At 45.6% G+C, this 26,550-nt stretch overlaps 1 protein-coding gene across 4 annotated transcripts in view; it reads right to left on the minus strand.

Annotated features, from left to right (window-relative positions):
* LOC134463957 (zinc finger protein 568-like) overlaps positions 1-26,550 on the minus strand; it is a 44,599-nt gene extending 18,049 nt beyond the window's left edge. For all 4 annotated transcript variants that reach the window (XM_063217343.1, XM_063217344.1, XM_063217342.1 and 1 more), the window contains exons 1-4: positions 26,472-26,550; positions 26,175-26,267; positions 18,266-18,445; positions 17,199-17,269 (exon numbers count right to left, since the gene is read on the minus strand). In XM_063217343.1, the coding sequence (XP_063073413.1) occupies positions 17,199-17,269; positions 18,266-18,445; positions 26,175-26,267; positions 26,472-26,483 (356 nt within the window). In that variant the 5' untranslated portion in view covers positions 26,484-26,550. The remainder of the gene's footprint in view (positions 1-17,198; positions 17,270-18,265; positions 18,446-26,174; positions 26,268-26,471) is intronic.

Below are 26,550 nucleotides of genomic sequence, written 5' to 3' on the forward strand. Positions count from 1 at the left end.
TCCTCGTTTGCCTCGGCGGTTTACAGCATATAGCGAAGTGACTTCCGCTCTCAGCCTCCTATTGTACGTCGCGCTTTGCCCACTGCCTCTATCTTAGGCCTGTGCCGCACTCGTCCTTAGCGGGTCTAACGTACACTTGCTGGGGCCTTTGACTGTTTCGCTGCCCGTTGGCCCTCTGTAGGTCCACACTGTGTCTGAATGTCCACATACTAACTGCTGTTATCGGAGTCAGGGCGTCCTGCCCACCAAAGACAGTATGTCTGCTTCTTCTATGATCTGTCTTCAAGCCGGCGGCTATGTTGCTCACTCCCGTGTGCCCTTGGTGATCTTTCGCCATGGCTCTCAATCGCTGGGGCGTGCCCTTCCCTGGTGCCTACACGCACTGCGTGTAACGCGGTCTACGAGCATGTATGTGGGAGTGTGTCCCGCTCCCTATTCTGTTGTACAGGTAGCGCCTCTTTTCTCTGCTGTTTTGCGCCTTTATTGTCTCCCTTTCTGACAGAACTTGTATCTACGTTGATGCCTCGCTAGAACACTTCGCCTCTGCTGCGGTGCCTCCAGTCCTCGCTGTTTACATATCCGAGCCGCCAGTGGGTGACTAGAACCTGCGCCCCTACACGCGGCTATACATCATTAATACGTGGTGTGGATGGTTACGGCCACCATGATTCTGCTATCGGCTGCAAGACAGCATAGATCAAGGTTCACACGTCAATCGTTTAGTTGTCCAATTCCTCTTCTACATGGCCTTGGTCATACAAAGAAAGTTCTGCAATTGTGCGTTTCTTGCTCTCTCCATCGTCAGACGCATACGCACAATTCTAGGTAAGGGACCATCAGACAGTCCATAGACATAGACATTAGGCAACTCATACAATGACATAGCCCAGTATGGAAGTATACTATTGCTCATACAGAGACATCCTTTAAACTGGTCCAGACTGGAACACCGAAGACTTGTCGATCAGAACAGTACATTAAGAGGAGGTATTTATGTGTTTCTTTTTACTACAATGTCCTTTATAAGCGTATCTGACATAGTAATAGTAATGTCCACTTTGAAGAATAATATTAAAAAACAATCAGTTTTTGCTATATTAAATACACCAGCACGCAGTACCCTGTGTGTGTGTAGGTGCTGTGTTAATTCTGCTCTATCGTGTTTTGTGAATGCGCGTGTCTGTGTTGATGTGTGTGTGTGTTTTTAGTGACAGGTAGAAAGTGCGCGTGTGGCGGTCGGGGGTGTGTGTCCGTGTCTGTATGTGTGTCGTGTGTTTGTGTGGATGTGTGTGTGTAGTGTATGTGTAGTAGAGTAATGAGCTTGTGTGTCAGTGTGAGTCTATGATATTGGGTTATAGTGCAGCGAAGTCGTACAGATGTGCTATGCTGTGTAGTGCTTCGCTGTGTGTGGTGATGTGCTGTGTGTCGTGTGTGGCTAGTGTTGCTGGTTGACGTGTGTGAAGTGTGCTTCGTGTGTTTGTGATCGTGTGTTTGTGTGTCGTTGTGTGGTGTGTCAGGTGGTACTGCTTTTGAGTCTCGCGTGCAGCAGGTTTTGGATAGTATCGAGCTCTCACAGATGTAGTAGTGGCAGGTGGTAATGCTTCCAGGCGTCACTTCGCAGATACACTGGTGTGTTCGGTTATGAGGGGGGGGAGCGTTGGTCACGTGGTCCTGTGGCTGGACTAGAGCCGCTGACAGTGAAGGAGAGAGTGCGTGTTTAGAGTGTCAGTATCTTGGGGGGTGCAAATGGCTTGATGCATCGTGCTTGCTTGCAAGCCCGGCTGGTACGGGCGAACGGATAGCGCCTCGGTACCGCTCTTTCCAAGAGGGCAGGATAGGCTGCAGCATTCTATGTGCAGGGTGGCTTGTGTCATTTGATGATCATCAGTCGACTATCTCTCCGAGTTGAGGCGGTTCGGTGTAAGATGCTCCTGTTCACGGGAGCCGGACCATTGTAGGTGACTGCCCAATGACAGCTTCTTCGGCTGGTGTTCACAAACACGCCTGGATGTGTCCTCTCCTGTTTTTCTTCAGAAAAACTCTGTGCAGCACTACTCCAATCCCACATACGAACTGTTGATGCAGCTGGACACGACGCTCTCGTATGGTATTCCTCTGTTATCATAGTGTCATGATGTAGGGTAGTGAGCGGCACATGTGCCATTCTATGATAATTGTTGCGGCACATGTAAGTAAGATGCTGTCGGTCAAAAGGGTCCTTCTTCTGCCTGTGATGTTAGATGTTGGCGGTCCAAGAGAAGGTTCGTCGCTGATAGTGCAACGCCAAGGAACCGTTGTGTGCTGCTCACTCTCAACAACTCCACAGCATCCACCGGTCGATCGGTTCAAGTGTTGGCATGTTTGTTCTTTTTGGACCCTCTGAAAGCTTGACAACAAATCACCTTTTGGTCCCCTTGTTGACAATCAGCCAGTAGGTTGCTTGTACTTTGTCACCCTATACTGGACCAGCAGGTCCTACTTCCTCTGTAGTGGGGGGTCATCATGCCGCTCCTTATGTGAATAGGCCCCACACAGTGTCTGATAACACTCATGCCGCAGAAGATTTCACTTCAACTAGATGGATATGAGTGATTTAATGTTAGGCTAAGTACTAGACTGTGCGGTCGTTGTGTCACATCACTAGTGTCAGGCAGCGTGTGACCAGCAGGGGGCTGGAGAATTCACATCGCACCTTCTGCGGAGGCCACTTCCGTGCATCAGGCGGTCAGAGGGCTTGAGGTTTGTCATTCCCTACCCCGTAGGGCTTGCGTGTGGTACTCAGGAGGGTGGGTGAGGGGTGCAATCATGGCATTCCAGCTAGCTCAGGTTGCAGAGTGGAGGTTGCGCTTGAAACCTAGTTATTCGTACCATGCTTACTTCTGAATGAGACTCTTTTGTTGTGGGTCACTAATGGGTATTGGTGTTTCCATTCGGGGGGGGGGGGGGGGGGGTCGGGGGGGTCAGCGTGGAATGCTGAGCTCTGAAGTCAATGAAACAGCATTCTCACAGTATGAGTCTCTTTTCTATGTCACCAGGGGTTGAGGGCTGGATGGAGGGACAGCAGCATCATTGCATCCTCCCGTGATCCGCTTAGGGCTCGGGTAATGCGAACTGGTATACGGGGTCGCATGGTGTGGGGGGTAGTTGTGGCTTTTGAGGTGTGACATAGGGGGGGGTGGGGTGAGAGGACTAAGCCGTCTCGAACGCACTTCATGATTATGAGGCGTCAATTGCTACAACAGGACTGGTATTCATTGAAGCAGCATGACTGGTTTGATGATTTCTTCGGCACGCGGGTATTGATGGTAGCAGCTGCTTTGAAAAGTGATGGGATGACTGCTTGCTCCCAATAGAGCATTGTTAAAAGATGTCTGTGAAGACATCCTTCCACCCTCATTCTCCGTCTTCTGCCACAATACTTCTAACACTCCGGTCCCAGGGTCGGTTGTCTGTGGCAAAAAAAATAAAAATCATGCTGCTTGGCCTTTGCTGAGGGTTGATTGCGGTGGCCAGCGGTCTCCTTCAACACATGGCACAGGACAGGTACAAACTGGGGTTGATTCAGGGGGGGTGAGGGGTGAGTTTTCTTCTTTCTGTGGATGAGTGTCATTGTTGTGCGTTCAACGAAGCGCGTCACAGAAACTGTGTTCAGTGGTCGTGTTAGCCATAGAGGTGTTGTTGTCACAGCGAGGCTTCGTCGGTGCGGGCTTATAGTCCGGGAATGGCCTGTACTACGTCCCTGCCATCAGGCTCTGTGTCCACAACATCTCTGCTTTGTCTTTGAACTGAAATGTTGTTATTTTGTCGCGGTGCTCTATCGCTTTTTTGCTTTCTCCTTATGCCCGGGGACAAGGTTTGCGCTTACTGCTTGCTTTACACAACACTGCTTTGACGGCCAGGCTAGCGTCTCTCTGCTCTGAAGGCTTTGTCTCTGGCCCACAGCCAGTCTGTGACATTCTTCAAGCTGGAAATCACCCCTATGAGACTTCTGGTTGTGCCCCCTGATGTAGGGGATTGCGTTTTATTTTTTCTAGTCACATCAATGCCTCTTCCTTGTGATACGTAGGAGTGTGTTTCAGCGGTGTCCTGTGTACCCCTCACATGTCATAAGATTGGTTGCTGTGGGTCAGCAGCCTTGTTTTGCAACAGATGTGCCCAATCTGTGGTTCTCAAAGCAGTCTTCATTCTTCACTTAGTTCGTGACAGACACGGCTTCCCACTCTGGCCATTTTTCCTTCCCCCCACTCTTCTCACCGACTTCTTCTGGACCATCCATTTCCCTCACCTCTCTATCAGGAACTGGTTCTGGTGAAGTTCTTATATTATCCCCTTGGTGTTTGGCGCTTTATGGCTGGCAGTCATTTTTGAAGCAATTCGTTAGGTCTTGTCTGATAGGCCCGATGGTGTGTGCTTGTCCTTTGCCGTTTAATGCTCCTTGTTTTGGGGGATAAACAAAGTCCATTGGTGTTATTTGTCGCTCTTGTTGAAAGATACAACATGTTGGTGAAAATTTGGACGTACTCGTATACTTGAGACTTCTTTCGTGGTTGGAAATCTCCCACGACCACTGTGAAGGCATCCTGTGTCCAGTGTCAGTCTTGTCATGTTCACAGTGATTCCTCTGTCTCCCCTCGATTGCATGCTCGTATCAGTCTGCCTCAATTCGCTTCTGGCACATGCTGGTGGTGTGCTGCTAGGTAGTCGAGGGGTAGAATCTGCCGACCAGTATAATGTGTCGGTATATTACTCATATATGTTTTTTGTTTTTTCTTGCTTTGGGGTAGATAGCAAGGAGTCGGCACTTGATCCATCATGAACTCATCACTATTGGAGAGCAGTGTCTCTGTAGGCCACCACGTCAGCATTTTTCTGCACACTAGCATACAGTGACTGTACAACACATATTACCAATTACACTCACCAGACTATTGCCTCCCCCACAAATCGTTTTTCGTCCTGCTGCAAGGGGCCTTCTGCCGCTCGTTGGCCCGTAAGTTGCTCCAGTTGTGATACGACCTGAGTCTCGTCACTGCGCGTTCGTTCCCGCGCACCATGATTCTGTAAACACAGGTCACACGCGTTCTCACAGTTTTGTTCGCTGATCTTAGTATAGCCGTGGGATGTCTCATCCCTCTTATTGTCCAAGATATTACGTTTGCCAAGAAATTGATGGTCTGCTGGACGATCCTTGGGTTGTGGCTTGTCAACCCGTGTTTCGAAACAACCAACCAAGAAGAAACAACTCCAAGAGACATCCCGTACTCCAGCCTCCTAAATCCTATCCACCACTCTACCACCCACACCCAAACCTTAGTCATCCCACTCCCACACATTCACTCACTCCGAAAATGATTTCCTTCTAAACTTCCCTCCCCCAAAAAACAACACACATCCACACGCCCACCACTCGTCAAAAAAGGAAAACAAATCTCGACCCCGGAAAAAAGTCCACCCCCTGGCTCAACAAAAACGCGACGCCCGACCCTCCATCCTCGTCCCCATTCTCAATTCAACAAAACTACCTCTATTCTAACACAATCTATCCATCTTTCCCGCGACTATCACCGCTCTCGCTCTCCCAAACCATCCTTTTTTTTCGTTTTGCCTTCTCTTCTCTAATTCTGTGTATTCATCCTCTTGGGGCTCTGCTTTGTGTTTTTTCGCCGTCTCCATGTTTATTGTGGGGCTTAGTCCGTTTTTTTTTTAGATCGGTGTTCCGAGTTGTTATTTGCCTTTTTTGCTTCGTATGTATTATTCCCAATGTTCTTTCTTTCTTCAGTGTCTCTGTTGGTATTATTTTCTCTTTTCCAATACTCTATTTCTCTGCTTGAAGTCGTCTTCATTTTCTTAACCTGCATCACTGTTTGCTTTGCTCTTTGATTTCTGTTACATTCGTTCCGACTAACTTCTTTGCTTTTTCCGTACGACTACAGTTTCCGATTCTTGCTATGATCATTTTTTTTTTTTTTTTTCCCCCTCCCCACCCTCGTGAATGACATGCATAACATTGTTATCTAATTATATTATACATCTCTGTTTGGGGGGGGGGGGGGTTTTTTTTTCTCTTTCATCACTGTTTTTGCTGAGTTGGCTTATGATGTATATGGAGTTGCCCCCCTGCAGCTCATTCGTGTCGCTCACTATTTCTGTTTCGTTTCCTGGTTTTTACTTCTGATTGGTTACTTCTCGCTCTTTTTTCGGGGGCGAAGCGAGCTGCGCCCCTGTTTCCGTCTGCCGTGCCTTTCTTCTCGGGCTTTCTGGCTTGTTGCTCCGATTGTTCCTGGCTTTGTATTTCTTTTCTCTTTTTCTCTTTTTTTCCCCTTTTGCTTTCTGCTCTGTTGCCAAGTTTATCTAATCTTCTTATACTGCATTGCTGGCTGTGCACTCCTTGCTCTTTTTGTTTTTTGCTTTGATTTTGTTTGCCAGTCACGTTGCCAGCCTTTTTGTTTTTCTGAGCTCTCTCTCTCTGTGTCGGGTTGTGTGTCTTGTCCCATGTCTCTCTTTTGCGTTTCTTTGGATATTGACTTATTCTCTCTCTTTCGTTTGTCACTTTTCTCTTTTTTCTCGCTTATCTTCTGTATCTCTTCTGCAGGCGCTTATTTTTTCCCTCTGGACATTGTAGTCTCTGTACTGTCCTTCTGTCGGTTGCGCGTTTTTTTTTTCACTTTTTTTTTTTAGTTTTTTGTTCTTTTACCTTGTTTTTTCTTGTTCCTCTCCCTTTCCTTCTTGTGTATTCCCTTATTTGTTTCTTCTGTTACTTTCTCCATCTTTGGCCTCTGTCTCTCTCCTACATGGGTCTGACTTCGTGTTGTGTTTGTGGCTGGCTCCATTATCCGTATGTTGGCTGACCGATGCGCTTTGCGCTCAGTTCGTGGGCGATCATTATTTTTCGTGCCGGCTATACCTGACTGTTGGCCCTCTGCACATTCTATGGTACCTTATTTCTGTATCTGCCTTCCTTCGTCCCGGTTTTATTGGCTCCTGTTCTGGACATGCTCTACTATTTGCTCTACATCTATTGTTCAGATTGTAGTATTGCGAGCCGGGGGCACACTTTATAGCTTCCACGGTTTTTTTTTCTTCTTGGGTTTTTTTTTTTTTGCTATTGTCACTCGCTGCAGTATGGTGTTTCTGTTTTTTTTCTTATGGTTCTGTTCTTTCCTTTTTTTTTTTTTTCTGTCTGTGATGGGATGCTATCATTTTTCGTGCAAGGTCTTGTAGCTTTCTCTTCGGGTTGGGCATCCCTGCCTCTCGTTTTTTTTTACTGCCTGTTTCTCCGGTTTTGCCTTTGCTGAATTGGACATAATACGTGGTGCTGGTATTTTTGTGTTCTGTTCTTGTCGGGAGTTTGTGAAGTGGCCTACATTGTTTCGGTTCTATTCGCCTTTTGGGTCTTGTATCTCTGTTCTAGGTGTGCCTTCGTTTGTCCGGTGCGGCATGGGTGGGGGTGCTGTTGTTTTCCCGCGTTCTACTTCTGTTTTCCCACCGCTTGTTTTTTTTTTGGTGTTTCTTTTCTCGTTGTGCTCTAGTACCGCGTCTCTGTCCTCTGGTTCTTTTTTTTTTTCTTTCTTTTTTGCCTCTGTCCTCTTCATTTTTTCTCTGCCTCTCTTGACTCTTCTCTGACTCTTGCTTGTCAGGCCTGATGTGTCCCTTTTGTGTGTTAGGTGTAGTGTGTGGGGGTGCGTGTTTGTTTCCGGGGTATCTTGTGGCAAGGTTTTGCTTGCCCATTTTTATCCGGATATTACTATACGCTGGCATGTTCTGTTTTTTGTGATTGCCTTTTTTTTTTCTTGTGTGCTTTGCGCTATTTCGCAGCCACTTGTTCTTCCTTCTCTGATGACCATTACTGTGTTGGGGTTTGTTTCCTCTCTCCCCTCTGCTTGTCTTATGCCTTTATTTTCCTTCTCTGTCCGTTTCCTAGCGATCATTCTCTGATCGTCCATTTTCGCTCTTATTTTTGTGGTTTCCGTCCATCCTTGCGCGTCTTGTCGTTCGTATTCCTTTCTTGGGCGCTGGCGTCTTTCTCCTTGGTGACACATGTTTGGGGGGTTTGGTGGTTCCCTGGCGTTGGGTGCCCCTGGGGGTGGGTGTGGGGGTGTTTTTCTTTTTTGCCGCTTTTTTTCTATTTTCTCGTTTTCCTCCTCTTTTCGGTCTGACGTGGGCGTTGCCCCGCTTTCTCTCGATTTCCTTGCGTTAAGTTTGCCTCTCTGGTACCTTTTTTCTTCTTTTTCTCGGTACCGCCATTGTGTCTTCTCTAGTTGGGTTCTCCTCTGTTTCTTTGCTGGTGCTCCTACTGTGTGCGTTCGCTGTGTTCATTTCTGGACGTGCCTTGTCTCTTTCTTCTCTTTCGTGTTACTTTTTGGTGGGGCGATTTTCTAGTCTGTATCTTTCCTATTACTTGTCTAACGCCCTACTCCCTTCCAGGTGTTGGTGTGTGTGTGTGCCGACCCCGGCATCCTGCATCGTTTTCCCTCGGCCTCCGCTTGCTGTGGCCTCTTGAGGTATGGGTACGTGGTCTTGCCTACGCCATGTCCCAATGCCGCAGACTGTTCTGCATTGTCTCCGGCTGCTTGCTCTGCCTTTGTCCGTGGTGGTGACACTCGCCTTGGTCTTGGTGTACGCTTGTGGACATCGTACAGGACTCTGTTGCTGACCTTCTTTTCCTGTGTTCCGCCTCATCCATGGAGGCTGGACCCGGAGGTGGTACCGAGCCATCTGGTACGGCTACAGGGTGGTGCGGTTGGACCTTTTGCTTCCCCACCAGGTTGGCGCGCTGCCCCTGTGGTTCTCTCACTTTGGCAGCACGTGGGCCCCTTTAGACCAGGTTGCACTGGCTCGCATTTGGCCTATGGTACGTGTGAAGGCGTATGCAGCAGCGCGGCCTCCTGGGCATCCGGCTGCGCCTTCACCAGGTTTTATTGTCTTGATGTCGTCCCACATTATCCTGTGGCGACTGCGGTGGCTTCAGGTCCGTCTCAGTAGCACTGACGACGGTTGGGCACTCCTCATGACTTTGTTGGTATTGGTCATCCATGTGCTGTAAGCACCGCCTCTGGCGGTCAGGAGGAACGATATAGAACGAAGGTTATGTATATAACCACGGTTCTATGAGTTCCGGATGACCGGCAGAGCTTGGCTGTCACTCGGAGTGTACACGAGAAATTTTGCCAAGAGGACATTTCCTGGGTGCGTTGCTCTTTTGACCCCGACCCCGGGGTCACCGGGTGACGTCACCCAGGTCACAAGTGAATTTGTTGTTACTAAGTACTCGACCTGCACTGACGTGCATGGATATCCATGTGCTGTAAGCACCACCCGCCTCTGGCGGTCATCCGGAACTCATAGAACCGTGGTTATATACATAACAGGCACGTGCACTCCAATACGGCAGGGGAGGCTGTGCCTCACCTGTCTCTTCTAGACTTCATGAGAATGATGAGATGCAGTAAATGTGAATAATAGTAACAATAATAACTACTGTTTTCGAGCATATTTACCATAACTACCATTTGTGCAGTATTTAAACAGTTTCAATCATTTTCAATCATTTTTGTGGCCAAAACCGCACTATTTTCCCACCTCCTGCTCCGAATACACTGAATTTGGGCCAACTCCCGAGCTGGCCTCACCGCAGATTGCGCAATCCCTCAGTAACAAGCTTCAGCGCATGCGCCATTTTGCTCGTTCTGTGTATGCAATTCGTAATATTGTATTAAACGTTTTTATACACTTAATAGAAATATGTATGGTGTGCCCTCATTTTCCTGATATTTGTTTTCACTATTTTCTACGTGTGATTATCATTTCTTTACTCTGAGCGCTTTGGCATAACCCCATTGAAAAATAGAGTAGTGCGGCGAGCAACACATTGGCCTCACCCTCATTCTGCCGTTGAGTCTAGCTTTGTCAGTGACGTCATAGCGCCACTATATGAAGTTCAATACAGTCAGTCATTAGTGTTGGCTAGCTTGTTCACGTTGACTGCTACCATCGAAGTGGATTTCATAACGAAACTAAGATCATTCTCAAAGTTGGATTTCCAAGGGAAACAAGACGTGGTAAAGACACCAGAGCTGAGGAAATTGATTCAGGAGATTGGACAGAATATTATTTGATTATTTCACAGTGAGTGGTACAACCGAAAAGACTGGCTATGTGGAATGGGAATTATGATTGTTCTGGCTACGCCAGCCTTTAACAGGAAAACCCTTATTTTGACATATGTTTACATTTGTACTCCAGCTGCGAGACCTTAGAATGCCCATGGTTCTTTGACAGTTATCTCAAGCGCTACATGAAACCCACCAGTTTAACTTCTCGTTCCTTGAACGCAGCTAAAGGCAATCTCTGTAAGTGAATAATATTTTTATTTGATGTTATATCTGTTCCGACTTAACTAGTACACCAGCTTCTTAATTTGTCATTTTACTCTCAATGAATTTATGTTAGCTTAGCTCCAATATTACGGCAGTGAAATTCATATAGACAATGCCGTTTTTATGTAACTGTTATTTGATTCGAATATCCATATCAACACAAGAGATTTATACGAATGAATTTGTATGTTTTTCAGTTTCACAACCTTCCATAAACGACCAAACTTCACCCTCGGTGTCGCAAGTGTTTTTTCTGGAATTGTTTAGCTGTCTGGATAGCAGTTACTAGGACAACTGTGAGGCCAGAACAGTGAAAAGAGAGACCTACGAAGAGCTGCTGATGACCAGACCGCATTGTTGTGCCAGCGGAAGACAGACCCAGCACGCAAGTGTAACGTCACGTCAACGAGGAAGGTAGACCACGCATCCATAGCCATGGACAGGACAAACGCATCCGTGAGATCAGCGAACCCGCATACGAGTACAGCTTCATTAGCGCTGGCAGCAGCTACTGCTCGTGCTAAAGCCCAAGCCGCGCAGGCAAGAGCTGCATATTCACGTCAAGAGATAGATTTAAAAATGGAAAAAGCCCGACTAGACGCAACACTCATCGCCTTAGAGAGGGAGAGAGAGGCAGAGGCTGCCATGGCTGAAGCAGCTGTAATGGAGGCTGCAGCTGTAGACTTTGATAAGGAGTACCACAGTAGACCAGATATACTACTACTTACACAAAGTTCAGAACAACGCACCAAGGACTATGTAGAAAGACACAGCCATCACAGTGACAGCTCACGTTCAGTTCAACAAGACTTGCATCAAAGTGCTGAGCTTAATGACCACCTTGCAGCAGGTGATGTGTTTGTGGATATATCTCACATTCACATTGAATCTCTGAGTAACCAGTCACATACAGGCTTGTTTACCCACACATCTAGACATGATGACCGCACCCCCCCACTCAGATCACCAGGCTTACCTGCTCACACATCCAGAGACAGCAACTACAGTCCTCCTCCAAGCTTACCTGCCTATGCCCCCCAGCACACCGGCTACAGACATTCCAGACCTGAATCACCTGACCAGGCATCCCATCATACCGCCTACAGTCATCTCAGACCTGAAACATCTGACCACGCACCCCAGCATGCTAGCTACAGACCCGGATCACCTGACCACGCACCCCAGCACACCAGCTACAGACATCCCAGACCGGGATCACCTGACCACGCACCCCAGCACACCGCCTACAGACATCCCAGACCGGGATCACCTGACCACGCACCCCAGCACACCGGCTACAGACATCCCAGATCGGGATCACCTGACCACGCACCCCAGCAGACCAGCTACAGACATCCCAGACCGGGATCACCTCACCACGCACCCCAGCACACCGCCTACAGACATCCCAGACCGGGATCACCTGACCACGCACCCCAGCACACCGGCTACAGACATCCCAGACCGGGATCACCTGACCACGCACCCCAGCACACCGCCTACAGACATCCCAGACCGGGATCACCTGACCACGCACCCCAGCACACCGGCTACAGACATCCCAGAGCTGGAACACCTAACCACACACCCCAGCACGCCGGCTACAGCCATCCCGGACCGGGATCACCTGACCACGCACCCCAGCACGCCGGCTACAGCCATCCCGGACCGCCCATCTACGCACCCAAGCAGACAGATGACAGCCGCCCCAGACCAGGCTCAACCACCCACGCACCCAAGCACACCAACTGCAGCCCTCAGAGAGTAAGCTTGCCTGCCAACGCATCCAGACACTCTGAGCACAGCCCTGTCAGACCAGCCTCACCTGCCCACGCACCCAAGCACGAACAACGCAGCTCTTCCAGACCAAGCTTACCTACCCACATGCCCACACACCACAACTACAGTCCTCCCATGCCCAGAGCAGCACATCACCCCAGTGACACACCCACATCTGACTTAGCAAGGTACCTGGTAAGAAGTCAACTTGTGTCATCAGGACTGACCAGGTTCGATGACAGGCCTGAAAATTACTTATCCTGGAAAAGCTCATTCATGAATACGATCGAGAGCCTAGATCTTAGAGCAGGGGAAGAGCTAGATTTGTTAATACGGTGGTTAGGCCCAGAATCTGCCACACACGCACGCCGCATTAGATCAGTAAATGTGAGGGACCAGGCAGCAGGATTGGGGCTCGTATGGGAGAGGTTAGAGGAGATGTATGGTGCGCCTGAGGCTGTAGAGGGAGCTCTCTTTACTAAACTTGAGCAGTTCCCTAAAATATCACACAAAGAGTACCATAGGCTTAGAGAGCTGTATGATTTGCTGTTAGAGATCGACTCTGCAAAGCACGAAGGTTACCTACCCGGCCTATCCTACCTTGACACAGCAAGGGGGATAAATCCAATAGTGGAGAAACTGCCATACTCACTTCAGGAGAAGTGGGTCATGGAAGGCTCGCAATACAAGGAGAAATTCAGGGTTTATTATCCTCCTTTTCATTTCTTCCTAGAGTTTATACGCAGGCAAGCAAAGGCACGCAACGACCCAAGCTTTAGCCTTCTCACCCCGACCACAGCAAGCAGGAAGGTCAGTGAAAGTCACAGTAGTAACACAAGATCAGTCTCTGTGTATAAAACTGACACTGCCCACTCACACTCCACCACTGCAAATGAAGACCCAGAGAGACAATGCCCTCTACATCTCAAGCCACATTCCCTGCAAGTATGCCGGGGTTTCAGAGAAATGACAATTGATGAACGAAAAAGGATTCTACAGGAGAAGAACATATGTTTTAAGTGTTGTGCATCAAACAAGCATGTAGCCCGCAATTGTGAGGTGGTAATCAAATGCACTGAGTGTGACAGCAATAGGCACCCAACAGCGCTGCACCCAGGCCCAGCTCCATGGAGCTCCACAATCTCGCCACTCCCATCAGAGAATGGCGGGGAGAGCGATTAAGTATCAGACATTGTTGTAGTGTAAATATGGCATCATTAATGATACCAGGCGGGGAGTGTTCTGGCTACGCCAGCCTTTAACAGGAAAACCCTTATTTTGACATATGTTTACATTTGTACTCCAGCTGCGAGACCTTAGAATGCCCATGGTTCTTTGACAGTTATCTCAAGCGCTACATGAAACCCACCAGTTTAACTTCTCGTTCCTTGAACGCAGCTAAAGGCAATCTCTGTAAGTGAATAATATTTGTATTTGATGTTATATCTGTTCCGACTTAACTAGTACACCAGCTTCTTAATTTGTCATTTTACTCTCAATGAATTTATGTTAGCTTAGCTCCAATATTACGGCAGTGAAATTCATATACACAATGCCGTGTTTATGTAACTGTTATTTGATTCGAATATCCATATCAACACAAGAGATTTATACGAATGTATTTGTATGTTTTTCAGTTTCACAATCATCCATAAACGACCAAACTTCACCCTCGGTGTCGCAAGTGTTTTTCGATAATTGTTTAGCTGTCTGGATAGCAGTTACTAGGACAACTGTGAGGCCAGATCAGTCATAACAAATGTTACAGTTTCATTCAAATAGCTCATATTAAGTGGAGGACGAGTAATGTTTCATAAGCATATTTTAGTTCATAAATTATGTAATTCATTCTGCAAAAATGTGTATAATTTTCTCTCAAAAAATGTCATTGGTTTCAATGAGGGCACTCGTGTTCTGGCAGGCACTCACTTTTCGGCACGACAGTGGCAACAAGCAAAACAACGTTAGCAGTTTGCTAGCTGGGTTGGATATGTCAAACCGTGAGAATATTATTGCGAGAAGCCCTGTAATCAAGACAGCATTTCAAGGTAAGGAAATTTGATTATTACATTTGCCCGCCGTGGCGTTGACTTGGGTCTAAGTTTTATTTGATTTTGTCAAGATGAAGGAAGAGTTGTTTGAAAAATAGTTCGGTTGCATTGGTTTTACAGTAGCTATGTTTCACATTTCAGGCGTAATCTTAACCTGCAACTAGTGAGAATGTTTTGAATGACATAGCAATGGCTACATGTCTCAAAGAATAATTAATCACGAGTGATTTTGGCAACAGAACGAACTAGGGGTTGTGGGTTCCTGGATTTTGGTTTGGTTTGCGGCTGTGTGTTCACTTTGCCAGTCCCAGTATGCCCAAGTGATAACGTTGCTTGCTATCCTAACGAGGCAGTTTAAAATGATAATAATCAAACGCTGTATAATACACGCTTTGAGGTTCGGCTCGTCTGACATTCTTTGAAATGTCCATCCTCGAGATGAACGACTGTGGAATATTTCAGCGTCATTGTCTATTGTTTAGCCTATTTAGGTTGAGTTTGGGTCCGCAGTGGTATGATGTGGATGAGTGGGAGAGTTGACGGTTCTCAGGAGGAGTGTCCTCAAATGACGCACCATGTCGTGCCTATTTTCTGTCTAGAACTACTATAGTCTACCCCTAGTCTTTTCTACCGGAGGTGGTAGCTGTCCATGATCACGGCCACGTCTGGCTTCATTATCTATTTCACAGGCTACCAGAAGGATCATCCCGGTGGGGTGATATTCTGTTGTTGAATGCATAATGTGAATTGTTGCTGTGTAAGCGGTAGCCTATTACAACGCAAGCATCGGATCTGTATTTTCGAGTGGTGGAGTGAAAGGAACGCTGATAAGCAGACCTCAAAATTCAAAAATGCTCGTGTGGCTTGGGGTTATCAGCGTCCCCTCTTTCAAAGACCAGAAAACACTGAGAATGGCCTTGTATCTTGACGGCCTATAAAAATACAGTATAATCCTGGACACATCGTCTGATCTGAATGTGGTGTCCACCTTTCTAACAGACATATTGGTGTAGGGAGGAGGAGTAGGCCTAGCAGGCCTAATAGCGCAGCCTGTGCAGTAGGTAGCCTAGGTAGAACTAAACGTGACTCTGCCGCCAGTTATATGACTCAAACTTGTTAAATGGCACTGCCCCACCGTTGTTTACCCACGCCCCCTGCGCCAACGCCGAGTCTGGACCACTGAATCCTGTGTGTGTGTGTGTGTGTGTGTGTGTGTGTGTGTGTGTGTGTGTGTGTGTGTGTGTGAGAGTGAGTGAGAGAGAGAGATATCTAATAGCATTTTCTCTAAATGCAGTATGTTTTAATATGTAGGCCTACCTTATGTTCAGAAAGCGACATATGAAACTTATAGGTATTTGGCAAATATTGATATATATTTGAAAATCTGATATTGGAAAAGTCACTGCCTCACCAGCCATAAAGTTGACCGCACGTTACTGCTACATAACCTTCGTTACTTGTGTTGGAAGTAGAGGTGCTCCGATCACCATTTTTTGGGTCCGATCACCGATACCGATCACCAAAAATCTTTATCTGCCGATTACCGATCATTGCCGATCACAAAAATGATTTCCTATTTTTTTAATAGCCTATTAATTATCCTTATTGAATACCATTTCTGCCCATAAACCAATCAATCTTAATTTGCACATGTCTATTATTAGGCTATTATTATTATTATTATTATTATTATTATTATTATTATCTTTCAGACTAGTGTTGGTAATACAGTCTACAGTATTAATCAATGTATAAGTTATTGCATAGAATAACTAAACTATTTAAGATTGAATTGAAACTGAAACATTACATCAAATAGTCTTCCACATACGAGAAAAAAGCAACCTGTCGCTTTAAATGAGCAGCCTCGTGAGGAGAGCCCCTCCCGTCCACAGTTGCAGTGCTCCACTACCGTTCTGAATCTCTCTCTCAAGTTTTAACCACATCTGTCGCCGTTTGGTGTTTCAGCGACTATCAAACTAATCGACTGACTGCCAATTACAACTTTGAAAACAATAATTGACATGTTTGTGCTGACAACGTGAAGTTGTCGCGTGCTGACCAAGGCAACTACACAGGTTATAACGTAACATGGCTCACTGGCGAGTACTCAATCGCAAATTACATTGTCACTCAGGTAAACGGCGCATGGATCGGAAAATCAGATCATTGTTGATGCAGATATGGTTATGAATGGTGGAAATGAAGGGGGGAATGGCGAAAAGTTATAGACAAGCAAAGATGCCTTCTTTTGGTGCAGTTGCAGCTGTGCAGAGCCAGCGCCTACATGCAGCGCCAGGTGTAAAGGCAAAATGGTTGCTTGAGGAATTTAATATCTCTGGATCGTTTTTTTTATCGGTATGTTTTTCCGATCACCGATCAGGCTATTTTTGGCCATTATCATGATCAGCTGCCGAGCAATCGGAGCACCTCTAGTTGGAAGAAACTGTGTTCATGTTTCTTACTTTTGAAACCTCTGGACACAGGTACATCCAGTTGCAGCCTGCAGGAGGGGAACCAATGTGTGACATCACACAATGCCAGCACCAGCCCCATATGTCATCCCATATAAAGTGGGAGAGAGAGAGAGAGAGAGAGAGAGAGAGAGAGAGAGAGAGAGAGAGAGAGAGAGAGAGAGAGAGAGAGAGAGAGATTGCATACCACCACATTGGGCTGACTCTCTCCTTCCTGTCCTTCACTCATTTCTTGAATCGTCCTGCAGGAGACACAGATCTTAGAGGTCAAAGTTCAAAAGTTAATTGACAGTTCATGTCAATAGTTGTGTTAGCAATGAAGCAGATTTTGCTTGATCATGAGATCTGCTTGGTCTTCGAATGGTGGGGTTGAATGCTTAGCAAACAAGGTGCAGAAATATCTAATGTCAATTCAAGACATAAAAAACGCTGTTTCCTACTTGAAGCAGCGAGTGAACTTCAGTGTGTGTGTGTGTGTGTGTGTGTGTGTGTGTGTGTGTGTGTGTGAGTGTGTGTACCTGCAACTACTCTGGTGGCTCTGCATCTGCTGTTGCAGGTCAGTCAGTTCATTCGTCAGGATTACAATACTCTGCAGAAAACAAGCAAACACAGCCAGTCAATGTACATCCATCAAATCATACATAATGACTGGAAGTATGACAACACAGTTCCTTCCATTCCCCTGTATTTCTTATCTGTGTAAAACAACAAATTTCCCCTCATATAAACAAACAAGTGATGCTGGGACAACACACTAGCACAGGGATGTCAAACTCAGGCCCGGGGGCCGAATTTGGCCCGCGAAGCCACTTTATTCGGCCCGCGAGATCATTTCAAATATCTATTACAGTTGGCCCACATCCACCTTAATGTATACTAGCATAACATGACTTGAACATGAAATTTGCTGTGTCACGGGATGTGCAGACACATTTGAACTAACAAATATGATGGGAAAGAATGTGTGTGAAATTTAACTATGAATATGAAGTGCATGTACACACAATTTTAGTCCATTTTTAAAAATAAATGTTGAGTTCGGCCAGCAACTTCGTTCCAGAATTTTATTTTGGCCCTCAGTCAATTTGAGTTTGACACCCCTGCACCAGCAGTTGAAGGTGAAGATTGTGCACATTCCAGGAAAAGGTGCAGAACAAAGGCTGGCTGTAGTTTCAAAGCGAAATTCTTTTTGTTTTCTTTTATTATTTCGTGGCTGGATTACGTTTCGACTTCACAGTCATAATCAGATTCCAGATGAAAAGAAAACAAAAAGGATTTTAAGTGTGCGGACCTCTCACTTTGAAACAACACACTAGAAGCCCATTTATATATTCCATTTATCCATTCCTTCCATATATTTTACAAAATGGGAAAGGAAAATGTTGCAGCTAGCTTAAAGTAAAATGCAACAATTTTTAGGGGCCACAGTGACGGACTTATCATATTTATCTTCATAACATTCATATCATTCACACACACACACACACACACACACACACACACACACACACACACACACACACACACACACACACACACACACACACACACACACACACACACACACACACACACACACACACACCTGTTTGGCTTGTGTTAAGGAGTTGTCCTTGTTCTCCAGTTGTTTCTGTAGTTCATCCACCTGGAGCTTCAGCTGCCGGTTTGACTCCACCTGCTCTGATAGGCTCCTTCCATTCTCAGCCGCCCTCTCTTCCAGATGGTGGATTAACATGCACAGAATTGTGTTCCTCTGGACCTCATTCTGATTGAAATACACAGACACACATACACACAAACACAAACACAGACACACGGTACATACACACATACAGTACACACACACACACACACACACACACACACACACACACACACACACACACACACACACACACACACACACACACACAGTTGCTTGTTACAAAGTACAACCAGTAGGGTGCATCAAATGCCCCCTATGAAAAAATATTGCCTTGGCCCTATAGTAAAAATGTTCTACACCCAGTAAAAACACACTGTGTAAAATATTTTGAAATTTGGATGAAGTCTACCTGGGCCACCAGCCCCATGAAAATAGAAAATAATGGTGATAGTCAAAATCTTGGAATAGAAACAGGATTGGACTGGCCATCTGGCATAGCGGGCATTTCCCGGTGGGCCCTGCACCCTCGTGGGCCCCCATTTTTTTTTTTTAACATCACTAAAAATAGGGGCCCACGAGGGTGCAGGACCCACCGCTGACTCAGTTCTCAGTCACTAATAATAATGAGGGGGGGGGGCCCTTAAATCCAAAAGTGCCCGGGCCCTATTTATCCCCCAGTCCAGCCCTGAATAGAAATGTACATTTCGGTGCAACAAGCTACCCAATAAAAACATATTGCCTCAGCTGTGTGATAAAAATGTTCTATGCACAGTAAAGTCACCCTGTGTAAAATATGTTGAAATTTAGATGAATTCTACTGGGTCCACCAGGCCCATGAAAAAACAATGGTGATAGTGATGGGCAACCTGGATTCCAAAGCTAAAGTCCAGTATCACATATTCCAAATATAGCCAATATAATGCACCAGCTGACCCACTGCTAGTATCAAGCAAGAGATTGCGAAGCTGTATGACTTTTGTGTGTTTCACCTGTGGGCCTACAGGATTGTACAGGTAGCTGTTAATACCTGGTGGAACATATGTGCTAAAGCTGTGAATGCTCCTTGGAATGACTTGTGTTTTTTCAAGAACTCCCTGCAGTAGTTCAATAGAGTACAGTCAATGCAATTGTATGTGATGTTGGAAAGAGTGGCTTCCCAAAACCTGTACTGAAGTGACTTCTAGGTATGTCATGGGTATCACCAGGTCCAGAGTCCATTGCCAAGGGCCTCTCAGGTAAGTTATGGTACTCATCTGATGGAGTAAAGTGAAATACTACCACAGGCGATGGGATAAAGAAGTAATGGCACTCTTCGATACAGATGGTGTAAATTCAATCTGCTCACAACATTACCGTGCCGTGGCAGCGTACCGTGATCATTACACCCTGTGGCCATTCGGAATGCGGGGGGCAGTATAGCACCGCTTTTGCAGAGCAGCGTCTGCCTGTGTTTGTGCGTCTGTTTGTGCTTCCGTGCTTGTCCGTCCCCCAGTTTTAGTAGTAGTAGAAATACAGTCAGCAAATTGCATGTTTTATTTATTGACTATTCAAGCCAGGAACGGGTATCCTCAGGATACAGAGTTTGCATACCTACAATTTGAACCGGTAAAGACAATTAAAACCGAGTCAATCAGACAGGAACACCATTGTAATTAAGTGTGTCCCGTAACGCCAGCATGAGAGAGATCGAATTTTAAATTTGGCGACGACATTCTGTCTTAAAAACTGGCATCGGCCGCTTCCAATTTAGGACCATAGGCCTATTCAACCATTTCCACAACCTCACTGATCACAGTTGCTTCATCTCTAATGCCAGGGCTAAGAATAACGAAAATAGCAAAACAGAGTAGGCTAATAAACCGTAATGGAGAGACTGAGGAGACATGAAATCAAGCGGCGGAGTTCGGACCATTTTGAGTGGACCGATGTCGCTTGCTTTGTGTAGCCCTATCAAGCAAGCCTGTCTCATTTGTGCGATGAGCACAAAAACACAAATTGAACCACTCGTATAGTGTGAGTCAAACAGACATGAACAACATTGTAGCCTAATGAAGTAGTGCCCCGTTACGTCAGCATGAGAGATGTGATTTTACATTTGGCGACGACATTCTGTCTTTAAAACTGGCGCATGCCGCTTCCCCTATTGCAGGCTATTACCTGATCTACACTGTCGTTACCACAAAAAACAAGGTAGCACAACGTCATACTATTACTAGCCTATATATCTGGTAAGTAGTAGGTTGAAGACGGGGGTATTATTGGTGCACTGCTTTTTTTGCGAAGCAGAGTAATCGGCTTCAGTGTAGCTCATTGTACGTTGATCCCTCCCTCAGTTTTAGTAGGCTACAAGTCGAAAGAGTCAGCCAATTGCGCGTTGCATGTAACATTGGGCATAATAACCCAAGCGTGATCCCTAAACAAGACCGCCAGTCGACGGTGTTTTGTTTTTATTATTGTGTCCTGCATTCACCGTCTCAATTCCGCTCCTAACTTATAAGTGATGACTGTTAATTATTTCTGCCTATTCAAGTCAGGAACGGATATCCTCAGGATAGCCTATCGGACTAATAGGTTGAAGACGGGTTTTTTTTATTGGTGCTTGTGAACATTTCATCCTTTCAATGCGCTGTTGTGCGCGATCGACAGGATTCCGGTTAACTGGGGATGTGACGGACTGCATACGTGACAAGACATCTGTTACACCAGGTGTGGCTAATCATCTGTGATTAGGACTGCAAATTCAGTTGCTTCGGTGGAGATTCGAACCGACTGGGGAACTATGACTCCTTCGGAGGCTGGATAACCTGTCGCGCCACACATGTCACAAAAGGCTGTGCAGTGAGTCCCGTGCACTGCACTGCACTGCTGTAACCCACCCCCTCCCCCACAGACAAACATTCCTGTTCTGAAAAGTTCAACACGTTCTGAACATTTTAGCCGCTTTGCATTAAGTTTTCGAGCAGACACTTGTCCACGGTGACGCAACATCGAAAGAGAAAAGCAGAGACTGTTCACAAATAACTGAATAAAGATTTCATTTTAAACAAAAACACAGCATTTGTATGAAAATGTGCTGGGTGACCACACTGCCTAGGCCTATCCAGATGCACGTATAGCAACAATGAGAAAGAGAGGGAGAGACGGAGAGAGAACGATTAGCGGCGTATCTCTGTGTGTGTGTGTGTAGTGTGTGTGTGTGTGTGTGTCGGGGAACATTTGAAGTGAAAAAACAACCCTCCCCCACTTCAGCATCAGATGTTGGTGGTCTACAAGTCAATCCTTGTTTACCCGATCTTGTAGCCTAGTATTCATGAAGTTCATAAAGCCATATCGGTAGCCTATTATAGGCTAAGATATCAAAAATCCCTCCGCAAATTTCTGCATTGCCAGAGTTCATAGGCTAAAACAACTTTATTTAGGCCTGACTTATTTAGCTTACTTTATTAGTATTATTTAGGCCTATTATCGTATTTAGGCTTTAACGTAGGCCTATTTTACAAAATATCCAAAGAAGGAAAAGAAAAGACAGACAAGTTGAGGCTTACTGATCGTAGCCTATTACAGCAAATCGAACATGCGCTTTATGAACACACTAGCCTGAGGGCAAACATCTTCTTGGCACGATTGAGATAACCAGATTCAACTACCTGGGCACACACTAAAATACTGACAGACTACAATTGCTTGGATCTTCAGTGGGTTTCGTGGGTCCGGGGGGATGGGTGGTGATGGCACGCTTGATGTATTTTTCCCCCTGCATGCATGCACGCGGACACACAGGGTCGGGACATTCACCCAATACCATGAGCAAATGACTGAGTGCGGCTAAATATGCCTGATGCATAGCGTAGCCTAATTATTCACACATCACGTCAAGTCACAAATTAGTAGTCTCTTGCAGTTGACCTATGCCAAATTAACGTCCTTCCTGTAGGCTGCACTAATTCAAACAGGTAGAGAAGTCGGCTTAGCCTATAGCCAAAGTCTGTAAAATGTAGCCTATTTTTTGTAATTTCCAATTATCTAGGCTATGTTTACGATAACGATTTGTTGCGCTATGACGGTGCTCAAGACAAGTTGGATCATAGTCATCTCAAGTGCTCCCATTAAAAAACGGCTGGGGTGTTACACCGGGAAGACCGCCGTCTTCTCTTTGCTGCCTAAATTGTAACAGTTTAAATGCCTCATCTCCAAGCAGCACAATCGAAACTATTGGCTATCTAGCTTGTGAGTTTGGCTGGTATTCAACAAGACGAGTCAGTTGGAATTAAGTCTTAGGTCTTGCGAAGAGTGGAAAGAGCTTCGTTACAGGCTACGTCGCGTGTGTGTGTGGGCGAGAGAGGGAGAGAGAGAGCGAGAGAAAGAACTTTTCCCCCACTTGTCCCCCACCCATCGCACAACGTGAAAGTTGAAATGTGTGTAGCCTATGCTTAAATAGGCCTACTGCCTAAACTGTAACAGTTTAATTGCGTGCTCTCCAAACAGAGTGTGTGTGTGTGTGTGTGTGTGTGTGTGTGTGTGTGTGTGTGTGTGTGTGTGTGTGTGTGTGTGTGTGTGTGTGTGTGTGTGTGTGTGTGTGTGTGTGGGGGGGGCGAGAGAGAGAGAGAGAGAGAGAGCGAGAGAGAGAGAGGCGCTTCCCCGCAGAAAGAGCAAGGCGATGTCTCCAAATATTAGACAAATGCAGCTTATTTTAGTTAAGTAGACATCAGGGAAGTATTTTGCTTAATAGCAACGCCGACCTGATTGGTTCATATAGCTCTGAATAGCCACAGAAGGCTAGGCTATATTTTAATGGGTTTACGCGCGCGAGGTCATCTAACTGTGGTCACGCCACAGAAAAAAGAAAATTCATTACGTTATTTATTCTTTTTATGACTCTTCCTACTTCCTGGAGGTGTTCTCACACAATTTATAGGCATGTTGTTATCCGCTGAATCAGTGCGTGCTGGTGAATATGAGCATATATTAATATGGAGGACGAGTAATATTTCATAAGCATATTTTTTAAGCATATCCTCTCCTATATGAACACGCGAGTGTGTGTGTGTGAGTGAGGGAGAGAGGGAGAGAGAGAGAGAAAGAGAGAGAGAGAATCCCTGGCTGCGCAGACATTGTTTAGTTTAAAAATGTTTTGGCATAGGCATAGTTTTTGGGCATAATTTAATGGCATAGGCCTACACTACACTCGGTGCATTGATTAGTCATAGCAAACAGCAAAAAATGCAGGTGGGGATGTGATATCTGACATGTGACATCTGTTCTGTTGGTTATGGCTACCAGAGTTCCGCAGGTGTGTCCTTCCCTAACCTGACAGTTGCTTACACTTAATTTGAGCACGAAAACAGCAATATCAATCGCTTGCTAATTTTTGCCAATGTGACAACATTAAATTCATTAGGGAAGTGTAGGTTAGGTTATCGCCCCAGCTGTTGGCGATGTAAGATAAATAGCCAACGCTTAAACGCTCAAACGCGGCGCTGTAGGTTACTGCGGTGAGGTTTAGGCCCCCTATTGCACTCTCCGTAATTTTTACCAAACGAAAAAAGTATACACATCCAGAAAACAAGTTTGAAGTTGCAATATTAGACGTTTCAAATCTTGCGATGCGAGAATCGGTATAGGGGCTTGTGGCTACACTCAATTTTGTCAGAGCTTGCACATTAATGGCAATTCATCCAATCATCATTAAAAAAAAGAAAATTCATTAGGCTATTTATTCTTTTTATGACTCTTCCTACTTCCTGGAGGTGTTCTCACACAATTTAAATAGGCATGTGTTATCCGCTGAATCGGTGCGTGCTGGTGAATATGAGCATATATTAATATGCCGTCAACATCGTCTAAAATATTCCATATGGTAATAATTGTTGCCTACACATTTGTGCTTCTTCACCACTCTGTGCTATGGTTATCTGATATGAACGAGAGAGAGAGAGAGAGAGTGAGAGAGAGAAAGAGAGAGAGAGAGAGTGTGTGTGTATGTGTATGTGTGCGTGCGCCCGTGTGTGTGCGAGTGAGTGAATGTGTATTGTGTGTATGCAAGAGAAAGTGTGTTTGTGTGTGTGTGTGTGTGTGTGTGAGTGTGAGAGAGAGAGAGAGAGAGAGAAAGAGAGAAAGAGAGAGAGAGAGAGAGATATCATATATATACAGTTTTTTTTTTAAATCCTTCTGGATTATGGGTTCTTGGGTCCATGATCTCTCATTACAAACCTGAACATGCGCTACCACGTGGTAAAGCGTATAGCGAGCGCTCCCAAGTATAGCAAGCGCTCCCAAGTATAGCGAGCGCTCCCAGGTGCCACCTGGCGGTTGTTTGGGTACACTGCAGCTAGGCCCGGTACGTACCGAGGTGGATGACGTGGCATTACCTCGGTAAAGGGTGTGCATTGTAGGGGGACCGACTGTACAGTTGTATTGACTGCCTTGTAGCCTAGTCATTCCAAGGAGCATTCACAGCTTTAGTACAGATGTTCCTCCATGAATTGTAGGCCCACAGATGAAACACACAAATATAACAGTCATACAGCTTTGCAATCTCTTGCTTGATACTAGCAGTGGTCCAAGGCAGCAAGGAGTTGATATTGTGTTGCAAAACAGCAATTTTGCCTGAATATAGCAGTTTGACCATCAGTCTGTCCCGAGACTGAAGTCTGTGTAAGTGGATTGACTGAATACACATCCTGCTTAGATATCCCTTCTGTTTGTGCTCCCAATACAGGTGATTTCACTAATTACCAGGGCTGTAGTACTCGAGTCCGGACTCGGCCCGAGTCCGGTCTCAAGTCCGTTTTTTTATGGACTTGGACTTGTCTCGGACTCGGTATTGTTTGGACTCGGACTTGTCTTGGACTCGGACAATGGTCTTGCCAAATTAGGCTTTTGGACTCGCCGGGTCTGTCATTAAGTTTTGTTTAGAACACTGGCCATCATAGATTGTAAAGTGGAGCTTGAAATCCAATAACAAACAAGTTTTGTCTTCACATCCATGCCATATAGGTTATCTTCTAAGGTTCACACTATTGACATTCATCCTTTTCATTGTCAAACACTGACCGACATGTGACTCGGACTTGACTTGGACTCGAATCTTTTTGGACTCGGTCTTGTCTCGGACTCGAACCTCTTTGGACTCGGACTTGTCTCGGACTTGACTAGTACTGGTCTTGGACTTGTCTTGGACTCTACAAAGGTGGACTTGACTACAGCCCTGCTAATTACCTCATCAACCTGGCTTAAGTGGTAATTAGGATCAGCTGGTTCATTATATTGGCAGGGGTTTGTCCACCTCTGTTTTAAGACAATGGAAAACCTGGATTCAAAAGCTACAATCCAGTGCCACAGATTTACCTGTCCAATTGGAAAGGTAAAACTAGGTATGTCATTTGGAATATGTGGCACTGGACTTCAGCTTTGGAATCCTGGTTGCCCATCATTATCACCATTGTTTTGTATTTTCATGGGCCTGGTGGACCCAGTAGAATTCATCTAAATTTTTAACATATTTTACACAGGGTGACTTTACTGTGCATAGAACATTTTTATCACGCCGCTGAGGCAATATGTTTTTATTGGGTAGCTTTATACACCGAAATGTCCATTTCTATTCCAAGATTTTGACTATCACCATTATTTTCTATTTTCATGGGGCTGGTGGCCCCGGTAGACTTTCAAAATATCTTACACAGTCTGTTTTTACTGGGTGTAGAACATTTTTACTATAGGCTCATGGCACTATCTTTTCATTGGGGGCATCTGATGCACCCTAACAACCAGTAAAAAAATAAAAAGTGAAAGGTGTGTATATTACCTTGCCAACTATTTCATTTCTGATTACTAAAGTGTTTCCTACCTGCAATGCTTCTGTGATGAATTGGCTGGCCTTCTCAAGGTCACTGCAGGCTTGTTTGTGACTTGCAGCAACATGGTGGGAAATAGCATTTATCTACCAGCAAATGCATAGGGGAGACTGGGGTTGGTTGTTTACAGGTATTTACTCATTTACTTAAATGTAATTCAAGGGAAACGCAGGGAAACCATTTCCATACAGATTCAATTATCCCATAGAATCCATTGTCTTCGAAGGATGGGTGTAAAAAAAAAAGTAACCTAGACCTAGGCCTACAGAGAATAATTTATCTCCACTCACCTCAAACTCCATTGGTGCAAGGAATGTGTCTTGGGCTGGGACTTCAAGACATCGGTTAATGGCGCTAAAATGATGTTTA

This window comes from Engraulis encrasicolus, chromosome 15 (genome assembly GCF_034702125.1).
Source record: "Engraulis encrasicolus isolate BLACKSEA-1 chromosome 15, IST_EnEncr_1.0, whole genome shotgun sequence".
NCBI lineage: Eukaryota > Metazoa > Chordata > Actinopteri > Clupeiformes > Engraulidae > Engraulis > Engraulis encrasicolus.